Source organism: Rhinolophus sinicus, chromosome 14 (genome assembly GCF_057876585.1).
Source record: "Rhinolophus sinicus isolate RSI-liver-muscle chromosome 14, RSI-T2T, whole genome shotgun sequence".
NCBI classification, from domain to species: domain Eukaryota; kingdom Metazoa; phylum Chordata; class Mammalia; order Chiroptera; family Rhinolophidae; genus Rhinolophus; species Rhinolophus sinicus.
In genome coordinates this window covers 132,708,837-132,722,972 of record NC_142514.1, presented here as the reverse complement: position 1 = coordinate 132,722,972, position 14,136 = coordinate 132,708,837, and the positions used below count along the sequence as shown (strand labels likewise).

At 42.7% G+C, this 14,136-nt stretch overlaps 1 protein-coding gene across 2 annotated transcripts in view; it reads right to left on the bottom strand.

Moving 5' to 3' along the window:
* RAB30 (RAB30, member RAS oncogene family) overlaps positions 1-14,136 on the bottom strand; it is a 79,401-nt gene that overhangs the window by 12,321 nt on the left and 52,944 nt on the right. For both annotated transcript variants that reach the window (XM_019752547.3, XM_074335689.2), the window contains exons 2-4: positions 11,109-11,209; positions 8,012-8,095; positions 2,519-2,702 (exon numbers count right to left, since the gene is read on the bottom strand). In XM_019752547.3, coding sequence (XP_019608106.1) covers positions 2,519-2,702; positions 8,012-8,095; positions 11,109-11,201 — 361 coding nt within the window. In that variant the 5' untranslated portion in view covers positions 11,202-11,209. The remainder of the gene's footprint in view (positions 1-2,518; positions 2,703-8,011; positions 8,096-11,108; positions 11,210-14,136) is intronic.

Here is a 14,136-nt window from a genome sequence, read left to right as displayed (position 1 = left end):
CTGTACACCTGAAAATAATATAATATTGAATATCAACTACAATTGAAAAATTAAAAATATATATATTTCTTAAAGTAAAAAAAAAAAAATCAGAATACCGAAAGCACACCAAATTAAGAATGTTTACAAAGAGAACTTAGAGGAAACACTGCTTTGCATAGTATAAGTAATAAATATTTGTTGGTTTGATTTTAAAAAAAGAAACAGTGCTTCTTGAGGAAAAGGTTAAGTCCAGATCTGGGGCAGGAACTGCACACGATGTGTCTGGAACACTTTTCATACCAGAAAACAAGAAAATTATCAGATTTCTGGGGTCATGTCAAAAGGACTCAGGAGCCCATTTGAAGAAGCTCCAACTCTCAAAGTTGGAACAGTTGCAGCATTGATAATAAAAATTGCAAGGGACTAGAATACATCAAATATATTTAAATCTATAATGATATTCAAAATATAAACAAACTTCAATAGTTACTTTTGGAAGATACTAAGGCACCAACTCATTACCTTGAAAAGTGGCAAATAAAAAAAGAAAAAAATCAAGCGTTTTTCTTGACTTTCCTGTGAGAACTATACCTCAGAATACCAACTATGAGGTGTTTTTGCTAAAAAGAAAATGACCAAAATAATCTGAATCTGACCAGACCTCTAGATTTACCTACAAATCTAAGAAATTCACGTGATGGAGGAGTATATCAAGTGACACCCACAGGGGTGAAATAAAATTCAGACTTGAAAACTCTACAAGGACAAACAAGTGCTTTAACAAATAAGTTCCAGGGGAGAAAAAAAAAAAAATGGAGAGATAACCTACCGATAAAAGGAGAATTAAAAAACATAAAAAATCAATTATAACATATGGACCTCATTTCGATCTTGATTTGAATAAACTAAAACATGCTTGAGTCAATCAAGGAAATTTGAACACTGTCTAAATTTTTGATGCTATTAAAGAATTGTTAATATTTTCAGGTGTGAAATGGCATTGTGGTTAAGTTCTCTTTTTTAAAAGAAACTTAACTTTTAGAGATATACACTGAAATTGAAAAGAGGAACTAATACAGCATCTGGGATCTGAAGGGGAGGGCAGACAAAATAGATGGGGAACAGATGACATAAGATTGGCCATGAGCTCATGATTGTCAAAGACGAGAGATGTGTATATAGGGGTTCATTATACTGTTTTCTCTATATTTGCTTATGTTTGAAATTTTTCATAGTAAAAAGTTAAATAATTATAATAAAAAAGCCAGTGCCTCTTTCACACGGAACTGACTAATTATCTCCCCTCAAATGTGCTGTAAGTTCCTTAGATAGATTCCCAAATAGTAATGCTTTGACTTAAGTTCTCAGGGGATTTCTGTGGAACAGAAAGAAAGCCCAAGTCCAAAGCTGAGAGGCTTTCAGGTGCTTCATGGCAAAGGCTCTCCAGGATGCAAGAGGGTTTTCAGGACTGGGCGTGGAGCATTAATTAGCTCACAGAGAGGCAGATAGTTAACTCAGCTCCCTGAAAGAAAAATCCAGCAATTTGTTACAAGGAAGCACATTAACGTTGGAAAATGCAGGGTTTGTACTAGATCCTACATGCTGTGTGACCTTGGGCAAAAACCTTCACCTCTCTGAGCCGTGGTTTCCTCATCTGTAAATTAGGGATCACGACACATAAAGTTCCTAAAAGGATTCCTGGAACATACAAGCTAGCTATAATACTTACTATAAAGTGTTAACTCACTATTAGCCATAATTTGTAACTTCATGTTTCTAAGGTTTTCTACCCAGATTTCCAATTCAGGTCTTGCTAGAATATACAGCAATATTCCTTCTAGGAAGAAAACATTTTAACAGCCATATATTATTAACATCTTTCCATCACCACTAGAGGAATTTTTAATGATCTGGTCCATTTCACTGCAATTCCATTCTTAATGGGTATATTTGTCACCATAGAAAATCATGGGTTCTTTTCTGCTTTTCCCCCCATACTAAACATAGGTTCTATGCTCCTACAAAGTGAAACAAACTGCAGAATTTCCCTTACTGGATTCTTTCTGAAAATTAGAATTTCTCAAGTCAGCATAAATGTAAGAAGGGAAAAAATTAGCCAAAGTCATTTTTCAGGCAAAAAAACACACAAGGGCTTCAATAGTGAATTCCTTATCAACTTAGGAGATATATTTTACTTCTACACCAGCGGTTTCTGCGATCTTATAATTAGATTTAAAAAAAATGTTTAGCAGGTCACATAACTTTCATGGCAGTCTGCCTTCTTCCCTAGACCCTGCATTGATAAAAAAAATTAAAAAAATCCATCAGCAATATTTTCTACTTTACTTTCAAAACCATCACCATGGGGTAGGACCTATTTCACTTTCTCTTCAATTGCAGAAGAACCGGATGTTGACCGCTGGAATGATAGAGCCGTAGACTATACTCTTGGAAGGCACCGAGGCACAAGCTTTACGTGATTATAAATTCTCTGATGCCCACAAATCAATTTCCCTCCTCATTAGTCCTCACTTACCCACTAGCACAGTGATGACCTTGTTGCTGGCATATTGTTCTATTTCCCGCAGCCACTCCGGAAGGCAGCGGAAGGATTCCTCACAGGTGATGTCATAGGTGAGGATCAAGGCATTGGCGCTTCGGTAATAACTCTGGGTAATGGACCGAAATCTCTCTTGACCTGCTGTGTCCCAGATCTGAAGCTGTAAAAGCATAAGCGAAGGATCAGGTTGGAGAAGCAGAAAGGAAAGGAAGCATTGTTTTACTTTAGTTCAGGAGTGGAAACACCTTCACCCAAATAATTTCATGGTTATTTTCGGCCCTAAGAAAAAAAGCACCTATCTTTTTTTTCAATGTGTTGTGTGTGTCTGGTTAGGGACACAGGTTTGCTTTTTTGTTTTGTTTTATTTCTTTGTTAGATCACTTAATTTCCCTTTTACTCTTAAAAAACCCCAACCTATTGGGCATTTATTATGTGCCCCTTATTATATGCTCTAGTCTAAGCACTTTACCAGTAATAACTCACTCAATCCCGGCAATAACTCTAGGAGGTAGGTACTGTTACTATATCCATTTCTCACATGAGGTACAGAGAGATTAATAAACTTGCTCAACATCTCTCAGCCAGTATGTCCCAGAGCCAATTAAACCAGGCATTCTGGTCCCAGAGTCCATGCTCTTAACCACAATGCTGTATTATGAAAGTTGGATACAGGGTGTGCTGTCATTCTGCGATTGTCTGCATTTCACTCAGCAACTGCAGAGGGAGAAAGTCCAACCTCATCACCTTCTCCAGTTCAAAATTCAAATGATTACATTAAGGTTTTATCTTTGTTAATGAAAACAGGAACAATGCTATGGAAAATAATAATTTCCCTCCCCCACTTTTAAGCTCTGTGACCTTGAGCAAGTCACTTAAGTCTCTTTGGGCTTCAGTGGTTTCTTTATGAAAAGAGGTTAATAACATGTGAACCTGCTGAAAGTTCACATTTTCTGAAGTCATCTACCAGTTCTATGACCTAATAACTGGTTCCAATAACAAAGAAAAAGGCAAAACACTTCTCACTCCTCCCTGAATCTCCCTGCACAGAGCAGAAGACTACTGCAAGAGAATTGTTCTCCAGAGCGACTGCTGAGCGCAGAACAAATCGGACACCCTTGAGAAACAACAACAATCATTAGCTTATCTTCTAATCGTATACATTTCACTTGTCACAACATGCATGTATCCCCACTAACAGAACATCATTTCCTCAGAGAAGGCCTTCTGGAACCTTCTGACTGGGCCAGGTACCCCATTCTCCCCCACCCCCACTACACATATTTTCTCCTGCAGCCCACTTTGTAAGTCTCCCTCATGGTACCTAACATACTTGAATGATTTATTTATGTGTAATAATTTGTTTCATAGCTGTCTTCCTCACTAAGCCGAAAGCTTCACGAGGGGGAGGTTAGGGTCCATTTTACTCACAGTTTTCCCTGCACCAAATAGAGTGTCTGGCAAATAGTAAGACGTTCAAATATTTATTGACAGTCTTACCGAATCCTTACAACAGCCCAATGGATTAGGCAAGTTTATGCCTCCCCTTCATTAACAGGAAACTCCATCTCCTAACTGGTTTCTCTCAAAGCTGGGACTCGACTCCAGGCTTTCTCATTCCCAGCTGAGGACTCATTCCATGCCACTCGCAGCCACCCATCAGCAGCAGACAGGCTCTCCTTTGGCTTGGAGTTGCAGCTGTCTTTGATAATATACATGAAAGTCTGTATGCAGAAGGCAACCATAAAGATGCTCTGGCTTTGGCCAGGACAAAAGCTACATCTCTGCTCTGCCCCAAATCTAGGGACATGGGACCTCTCTGCCAGGGTGTGTCTTAGAACAACAGACTATGCCACATGGAGCCGCTAAAAACACTTGTGATTGGATTTAATACTGTCAATCATTAGAAATCAGTATGTTCTCGTGACTGGCACGTCTTGAGAACAGCTTTGAGAATTAAAGCCGTTGAAATATTTTCTAGACTAGTGACTGGATGGCCTTGCCAAGAAGTATGCTGCTTTCTCATAGAGGGCTGCCTATTTCTAGCCTATGGTTCATTCTTGAGGATATCCATATTCCATTGCCTCTATCATTCAAGTCGGTTTCCATTCTCTCTGCAACCCATTTGCTCCTTTTCCTCATGTATAGGCCATTAATAGATGCAGAGCACTGTGCTAAGCACAGGGAGCACACAAAGATGAATAAAACCCAATCCCTGACCTCAAAGAGCTCACAGCCCATAGGAAAGACAAACACAATGTTAACTAACCATAGTAAAATGGGAGATGTCCTATTACAGAGACGCCAGGAGGAGCAAGTGTCTCCTGGTGCTAGTCTCATGCCAGTCAATATGTGCTGAGTGCCACAGCCAGGGGCTTTCTAACCACTCTCACCTCCAGTGTGGGGCTATGCTTTGCACCCCACTACTTACCCCTCTGTCGCCTCACCGTCACAATAATATATGGCAATCACTGGTTTACTACTGTGTCTCCTTGCAGCCTAAGATCTTTGAATGCAAGGGCTGTGTCTTATTTAACTTTATGATCCCAGCACCTTCCTAATACAGAACGTGGTACATGGCGAACACATCTGAGTGATGGCTAACTGAATGAACAAAGGCTTGTGGAATCACAAAGCAAGGACTGACGAATTCCATGTAATGATTAGTAGGGTATTTAAAAGGGGAGCCAAGATGCTTTACCTAACACAGTGCTTGGCACAAAGCATCTGCCGTGATATAGGATGGGTGAATAAATGGGTGGATGGATGGTCGAACAAGCAAATATACGTGCATACTTTGAAGACTTTGCTATCTAGGCATAATATTCCTGATTATAGAGAAATCCAGAAACAACCTTCTGTATCTATTATGATTAATCTCCTAAAGTTAAAATGTTATAGACTAGCTCAGAGTTCTACTTATTACTCCTTTATTTATGATAGACTAAAAACTATCAATGGATAGGGGGAAAGTCTATATAAGTTTTAAGTCTATTTTCTACCCAAGGTCACCTTCATAATACAGAGCACGCATACAGAGACCAGGGCCTGTTCCTTAGCTTTAAGCCTTTACTGGGTATGGCACTAAGCCTTAAGAACTACCAGAATGTTTCTAATACCTTTCATTTCCCGCCTTCAATCCTGGGAGCCATTCTAGAAAGAATGAGATTTATAGGGAAGGCCAAGGCGTAGGGGAAATGCTGTGAGACCTGGGTCCTGGTCCTGCCCTGCCACTTGCCAGGCAGGCAATCTTTTTGCCAGTGTCTCTATGGGGTTCGGAGCAAGCCTGCAAATCACTAGCAAAAAGACACAAACATCACCAAAAAGAGGTGTTCCATAAATGTTCAAGAACAAGAACAACAATGGGACAACAACTGTTTCCTTAGTGAAGCCTGGGCAGGTCTGCCCTCTTCCGCTGAAAGACTAAGGAACTTGCTCCTTGTGTGTCCACGTGTTAATGAGGCCCTGGATTAATGTGGTTGAAAGGGTCCTTTTGTGCCTTGATTCTAGAGATACGGCTAGAGTCACAGGCAACTTGGTGAGGACTTCAGTTGGGAGATTAGCCAACTCGCACTTTTTCTGGATGAAGGTCCAGAGGCCTAAATAGGTGACGGCGACAGAACTGTGCTGTGAGTCCAAAATCGAGTAAGACACAAGCCTTGCTCTCGGGGAGACTGTGGTCTTGTGATGGAGTCAGAGGTCGTAAAAAGATAGATTTTTTACCTGCGTGTAGTAAGCACTTAAAAATGAGGCTACGGTTTGCCGAAAGTGGAATACATGCAATACCTAAACCTGGCCATGCAGGAAAGAAAACTAAGCCTGTCCGTTCACAGAGGGGCCTATTTCTTACTCGCTCGCACTCACTCCCAGTGCCTGGCACAGGGCAGGCATGAACATGTCTGGTCAGAGGAATTAACTCGCACACCTATGTGCACATTACTGGGAAATGCCAACCTCTGTCTTGACTCCACTCCTGGGGCTGGCAAGCACTTCCGCTCTGCTGGAACAATAGAGCAGCGAGGGGCTCTTCCTGCCAGCGCCTCCTGAGCACACACCCCCATCTCCTTCCTACCCCACGCCCTAGCTCCTTCCTCCCACCCCAATGCACTGTGTTTCTGAGCTTTCCGGTTGGCATTTACACTCATTTCACTCCCTGCTCTTGTTTTCCAGAGCCCCCAGCTCTCCATCTCTACTGTATTTGATGCAAATGTCTACACTAAGGAACCACTCTGAGGAGTCGGAGCTGGAAGAGACACTGGGAGAGCTTCTTTCCCCGACTCAGGAGCCTCGTCCTCAACACTTGTGTCTGTGTCTACGGAATGCTGGAGAGCACCCTGGAGCTTCTCTGCCCTTCCCTTCTCCGCATGTGGAGGCCGGAGCTCATGTACATAGGGGAGAAGGATGCAAATGACAGGGACTCAAACTTGGGATGCTTAGCTTGGGATGGAGCTGGGACTCTGATGCCACAGTTTCCACTGTGCAGCCGATGCCAGGGTTTTGGCTTCTTTCCATGCACCGCAGCTCTGAAATATCTGACATAAGACTTTACTAACTCTGAATGGGCAGGTCTCTCTACCCTCCTTCCCTGTAACTTAGTCTCACTTCACACTTCTCTCCATCATCTTCCTTTTTTCCCTGCCCAACATGATGAGCTTAGTGTGCCTTCATTCACCTCTTCTTTCATGGCAGGGGGGACCGGGAAGCAGTGGGGTGCACTAGCTCACAAAACTGGTTCACATCCTGCTTATTTCCCTTCCTAACTGTGAAGCCACAGAAAAATAAGTCACTCAACCTCTCTGCAACCTATAAAATGAGGATAATTTACCTTACAGTACAGATTAAGTTAAATAGGACAACACATGTAAAATCACCTTGCAGAGGGACTGACACATATCAGGTATGTGATGAGCACGATCTCCCCTTTTCTGGTTATTGCACATACCACAGTTCTTACAGGTACCAAACCATTCAGAGGCCACAAATGGGAAGGGAGATCTCATGGATGCCTTCTGAACCCCTCATTCATTTAGTATTTCTCCCTTGCTAGGAATAAGGGTATGATGGGAGATAGAATAACTCTAGTAAATGATTCATATGATCCATAATAAATGCAGGAATCAGTACGATCTTTCATGCAGCTGCTGTTCAGAAAACGTAGCACTGCTTATGGGCCCAACTCAGGAGATGCAAAAAAAATTTTCTTCCTTCTTTTTACATCTCCTCTGGCATGAGAGAAAACAGGACAAATCTGCCTTCACCCTTCTTTCTGTGTCTTCCCATCTATAAACACACCATCTAGAACCCCTTCCTGCCCCCACAGAGGGAATAGAAGAACTCTGTTTAGAAATAAGCTGCCATGGCTGAGTATATTATTTTCAATGTGGGTTTCAATTAGGAGATATAATAAATGTTATGAAAACACTGCTTCCTCTCACATAGCACAAAAGCATTATTGAACACTTAGCATCTTACCTTTACTTTTTCACCATTAATCTCCACTGTCTTAATCATAAAATCAACTCCAATTGTGGCTCCTTGACCTGGGGGGAAAAGACCCTAAAGAAAAAATAATGGAAAATAACAATTAAGCGAATCTTTCAACTAAATGAAATTCTCCCCCCTCCCCCATCACCACCCATCACCAGCCCCTTCCTTTGGCCGAGTTCACTGGTAGTAAAGAGAACTGTGGTTAGTGTCATGGGAGCCCTATTTCACTTCACATGTATATGTTTTGGGGGAAGGAGAAAAGGGGAGAGAGAAATTCTGAAAGAAAAAGAAAGGGGACAAAGAAAGGGAGAGGAAGGCAGAGAGTGAAGGGAGAATATCGGGAAAGTTCAGGGGGATCCGATTTCAAAGAAAGAAACAAAAATCAGACACAAGCATGAGCCTAGGAGCATGGAGCCACAGGGTGAGGTCGGGATTGTCACGGTGAGGGCAAAAGGGATACGTGCTCTAAAAGAGGTAAAATCAAGGAAGGTTAAAACTGGCTATCAGCTAGGGCATGGACAGCCATGGGGGTGGGCAACCAATGCGACAGAACCAACAAGAGCTCCATATCATAAACATGAAGGAAACAGGGAAGCTTTTGCATATCCCTCTGCCCTTACGGTGGTAACTATTTCTCTCAGTTGTACCATACACGTACATATGCGTAATGACATGAGATCAGGACCAAGGATCCTGGGAAGACAATTGAAGAAAACAAAGTCACTCAGGGAGGAAGTATAGCAGAAGTAGCACTAACCCAGGAGGCAGCAGCCTTAGGATCGCTGTGTGACCTCAGGCAAGCCAGGCCCCCTCTCTGGGCCTCAAATTCAGTGAGTTTTAGGCTGATGTTAGCATTTCAAAACAAAACAAAAAAAGCTTTTCCTCAAACTGGAAGCTGAACAAGATTTTAGCAAAATTACATGTGAAATGTAATTTGCCGTTACATAATATTTCCTGTAAACTTAGGGAGGGACTTAGAGGTAGGAAGGAATTCTGTCAAGAAAGAACAGGTCACCGAGATTCTCTTCTCTCTTCACTTATAGTCCACAATTCCCAGAAATTAAAGTAAAAGGGACTTTATTAGCTCTGGCAGCTAAGATTGGGGCATCTTTAATTAAGTCCACTCTCTAAGAAAAGAATTCCTTAATTAAAGTTTAAACTTAAAAGACTGAGCATCAAATCAACAAAAAATGTTCCACTGCATGTCTGCAAAAGATGTAAACATAAACATTCATAACTTTACTTGCAAATATTGAATCAATTTTCTTCTATTTTGGTTTGGCTCAAACACAAGGCTGCCAAACTTCAAGTTTATAGCTCCAGCTGTTTTGCAGTCTAACAAATGCCAAAACATAAAACAAATCCTTCCCAATGCCTTCCCCCATCATTTTGTTCCCCAAACCCTCATGCCTCAAAAACAGCTGAATCTAATTCATGTTAACTGTCTACTAAATAACAAAAACAAACATAATTCTGCCTATGAAATCTGAACTTTTGGGGTAGTAGAGGGACTCGGAGGGGTAAAAAGTGGACAGAAATGAAAAATAAGGAGTGGTGTGCTTATTGGTAAAAACCAGTGTTGAAAAATTGAAGCATTTTTACCTCTAATGACAAGGTTTATGCTTTTAAAGAGAAAAGTAAGACCCTATGGTCTCAGAGGTTAGGGCATGCAGAAGATAAAAATGATCTGGGTTTTAATCCTAGCCTTGCCACTCACATGACATGAGCTGCAAAGAAGTCATTTCATCCCTCGAGACCCGGGCTTTGCATCCATAAAATGAGAGCAGTGGGCTGAATAATCTCTAAGGGATCTTTCAGTAACTAAGACAAGGTCAAGGGAATTTTTGAAACAGGGAGTGAAACCTTCTCTACATCTCGCAGTCTTGTCCTGTCAAAAGCAGAAAAGATTACTAATGCTAAGTGGAAGTAAAACCACTTGGAGTTCCTCATGTGACGTCATGATGGCTGACTGAGCCCAAATGCGTGAGCTTGTTACTTTCGATGTCACCAGGCTAAGGCTTAGTAAAAAGCATGAGTTCTCGTCTGCGTTCATTACCATGGGAAAACCCCTGGCCTTTCCAAAGGTGACTCTCTGCCCTAAAGCTGTTTGTGTTATCCAATCTGCCTCTCTAATTTTCTACACAAGCACAGGGCTGCAAGGGGCCTTGGAGATTACCAGGCCCCTCGGGTGCAGCAGGGAGGCAGGGAAGCCCCGCAAGGGTGGGTGGCTTACCCTGGAACCTGTGTCTTGACTCCTAAGCCAATGTTCTTTCCACGACACCAGGTTGCCCTACGTCTTAGATAGAAGAGCTAGTCCCAACTTTCCCAACTAGCACTTTCTGAAAATGCAAGATGAAAGCATGATAATCCTGAAAAGGACGCCATACATATTTTTCCGGGAAAACACAAAAGAAGGTCAACTTCAGAATGATTTCCTACCCATTCCTGTATAAAAACAGGTATATAATCTCTGCAGTAATTCTCAAAAGGGCGGCCCCAAAGGAAACTTGTACTCAGATTATACGATTAGGACCCAGAGGGAACATTTAATTTCGTTCAAATAGAGCCTGCACTGTTCTCATTTCATTTCCATTTAATAGATCTAGAAAAATCAGCATATTTAGTTCTGAACCAAAACGATTCACTTAGTATTCTGGGAGGACATATGAGGGCATAGGCAGGGAGTTGATTAGTTTAGTTTGTATTTGAGTTTTTAAAAAATTAATAGTTAGGTTTAATTTGATGTCCAGATACATTTGTTTCTACCTTTGGATTATTACTAATACTCTATCTTTTAATCGAATAATCTATTTTTGCTACTGCACACTGAAAGCAAAACTACTTGCCCCTTTCATTAAAGGAAGCAACAAGAAGCGTGGGAGGGTGGTGGTGACATACTGAGCCATGCTCCTTTGAGATGGTTTAAAAACTCTCAATTAGGCTACAAAGCTGATGCTTTCAAAGGGTGCCTTAAGAATTGGCAGCCAAGAGGCTGGCATTGGGCCAATCACCCATTCTATTAGGTTCCCGTAACCCTGCAGGTCAGACCAAGAAAGCCAACCCTGAACTTCCGAGTTCTTACCTGAGTGAATCGTCGGACTAGGCACGTCTTCCCCACACCAGCATTGCCAATTAAAACAATTTTAAACAGGAAATCATAATCTTCCATACTCATTTACACAGCTGCAAGGCAAACAAATACAGACAAGAGTGAGATGGGGCCTGGTCAGACGTGTCCACGGAGCTCAAGCTGGGCCTGCCCTTCTCCTAGGGGAACGACAGTCTCGACTCATTTGAACAGCAATTTATTGCTCCCCTCTGGTGACCCTGCCCACGAGAGAGAACACAGCTGTTTGGTCACAGATGGACTTTATTCTTTCCCAGGTACCTCACGCCACAGAGTTAATGACACAGATGCCCTTCCACCTGGTGACCCTTATTCTTCCAACTAGTCAGGTTGCAGGTCGCTCATGTGATGTGTTTTCTTTTCGCATGGTAAGGAGATTACAAATCAATGTGCAAACAAGCTGGGGGTGCATGGGAGCAGGGCAAAGGAAAGTCCATCCGAAGCTTCAAAGTGGTTTATGTCTAGGCTGTGTATTCCTCTGGGAAGGCCAGGGGCTGGGAGACTGAATGAAGAAAGGAAGCTTTCAGTTTCTTGTCAGTCCTGGGAGTCAGGGCCTTACCAGCGGCAGTTATCTCCACCTCGCTCTGCTATCTCCACCCCACTGCTACCCACCTCCTGCCAGCCACACTGATGCTGCAAGGCCTCCCAAAGTACCTGTCTTTTCATTCCTCTGGGCTTTGGTGTATGTCGTTTCCTTTGTCTGGGACGCCCTCCCTCCCCCCCTTTCTGCATCGTAGTGAATCCTTTAAGGCCCCGTGCAACCATCTCTTTCTCTCTGTATTTTTCACTGATCTTCCCCAAATAAAGTTAAACACTTTCATCATTCCTCTATCCTAAAACTTCACTTGCTCTATATAATTATTTGTTCAAATGTTTGCCTCATCCTTGAGGGAAGGGATTACGCCTTTCAGCTCTATTTTTCTAGCCCATGGGACAGCTACACCTAAACGTCTACTCTAGAATTAAAGAATCAATGAATGGTCATATTGCTTAAGTGTAGACCTTAGTTTCTCCAATTGTGCTAAAAAGAATACTGCATGCTCTGTCTACTCCAAAGGACTGTTGTGAAGATTAAAAAAAAAAAAAAAAACCTATACAAAAGAGCCTTGATATCCATAAAGCCCTATCCTGGTGAAAACAATTGTAATCTACTGAGTACCTACAATATTACTACGCTCATCACCATAGGAAATACAGAGATGAGACACTCTCTGCCCTCGAGACCAACATGAGAAAAGTTAAACAACAACAACAATGTTCAATTCATTTCAAATCAGCAACAGAGCTCATTTAACAAGGTGTAGGCAGAACAAGCCCGGTGGATCCTAGAGGAGTTTGAAAAGGATGGTCAGCGAGCCCCTGGGGGACGGATGCTTGGGAGAGCTAGAGAAGCCTCGGGGTCACTCCCACCAGCCAGATGAAGTGCAAATAATTGCAGGGTGGCAGGGCAGCAGGACTGCCCACTGCACTGGGACCTGTTAAGTACCCGCAGGAGTCGATTTCCTGTGTGCAGAGATTTCTATGTGGATTTCAACTGATCCTTGGAAAGATGACTGACAACTAAGCCACATGCAGGGGTCAGCTCATGAGGTTCTGTCTCAGTTCCTGGGACCGTGAAGGAAAAACTTTTCTCTGTCAAGAACCTGCATCCAAAGGCTGTTGTTGAACTTGCTAAATTCCAGACACTGTGCTTGATTGACACTTTGAGTAAATTCCCATTGTTTTCGCAAGTCTCTGAGGTTGGTATTTATGAATACGGTACCTATTTTACAGGTGAGTAAACTAAAGTTGAAAGAAGTTAAGAAGGTGGCCCGAAGTCAGGAAACTAACAGTCGGGTCTCAAGTTCAGAAGGATATGGTGTCAGCAAAAGAACTCGGCTTTGGAACCAGAAAAGCCTAGGTTCAAATCCTGACTCTACTACCTTCTAAGTCTATGCCTTTGGGCAGGGGGCAACTTTTTAGAGCCTTGACTTCCCCATCAACAAAATGGGGCTAATACAACCTGTATCACAGAGATGGGATACTTGAAGGAATTCATGAAAATCCCCAAGAACAGTACCTGGCTCTTAGTCACCCAAACTCCGTCATATGACACACATTTTCCACCACCTGGTTTCTGCCTTTATTATTGCCAGCCCAGTCTCTGAGCACTCTCTTCACACCCCGTGCTCTAAGCTCACTGATTTTATTCAGTTTCTTAAACACCACGGGATTTTCCCTTCAGACCTTCACATACTGTTCCCCCCTACCCAGAACACAGAGCACAACCTCCCCTCACCGCCTGCAGCCCGGCTAACTTTTATTCCTCCTTTAGATCTCAGCTTACACACCGCTCTTTCTAGTGTGCTTCTCTGACCTGGGACGGGGGCTGGACCCCCCTGCTGTATGCTCCCACAATACCCTTCCCCTCTGTTAGTAATACTCACCATGCTTTTCTGTGCTTAATCATATACACCTGTCTCACACTCCACCACCATCCCTCAGCTCCTCTGCCCTACACACACACACACACACACACACACGTGTGCACGCATGCACACACACGCACGTGCGACCATGAGCAGCATGAGAATAATGCCGTGTCTGGCTGGGTCCGGACCCCAACCCATCGCATTGCTACCACTGTCATCATTCTCATCTCGCTCTACACTAGTAATTCCCTTCATCCTCAAGACAATCCTTCCAGGCGGATACTATTAGCATGGTAACTTGACAGATGGACATATGGAAGCACAAGAGAAGTTACATAACAAGTTGTTAAGATCCCACTTAATGGTGGGTCCCACTTAACCTGTGGAACTGGGGTTCAAACCCAGACAGCCCGGGTCCCAGACCCATGTCCCTGCACCACTGCCTTGCACTGCCTTTCCCAATACCTGGCTCACAGTAGGAGCTTAAGAGACATACGATGAATTGAATGATAATGGGTGAGCACTTAAGAAACGTGATTTTCCTTCTCTCTTCTCCTGTAGCTTCAAACCCA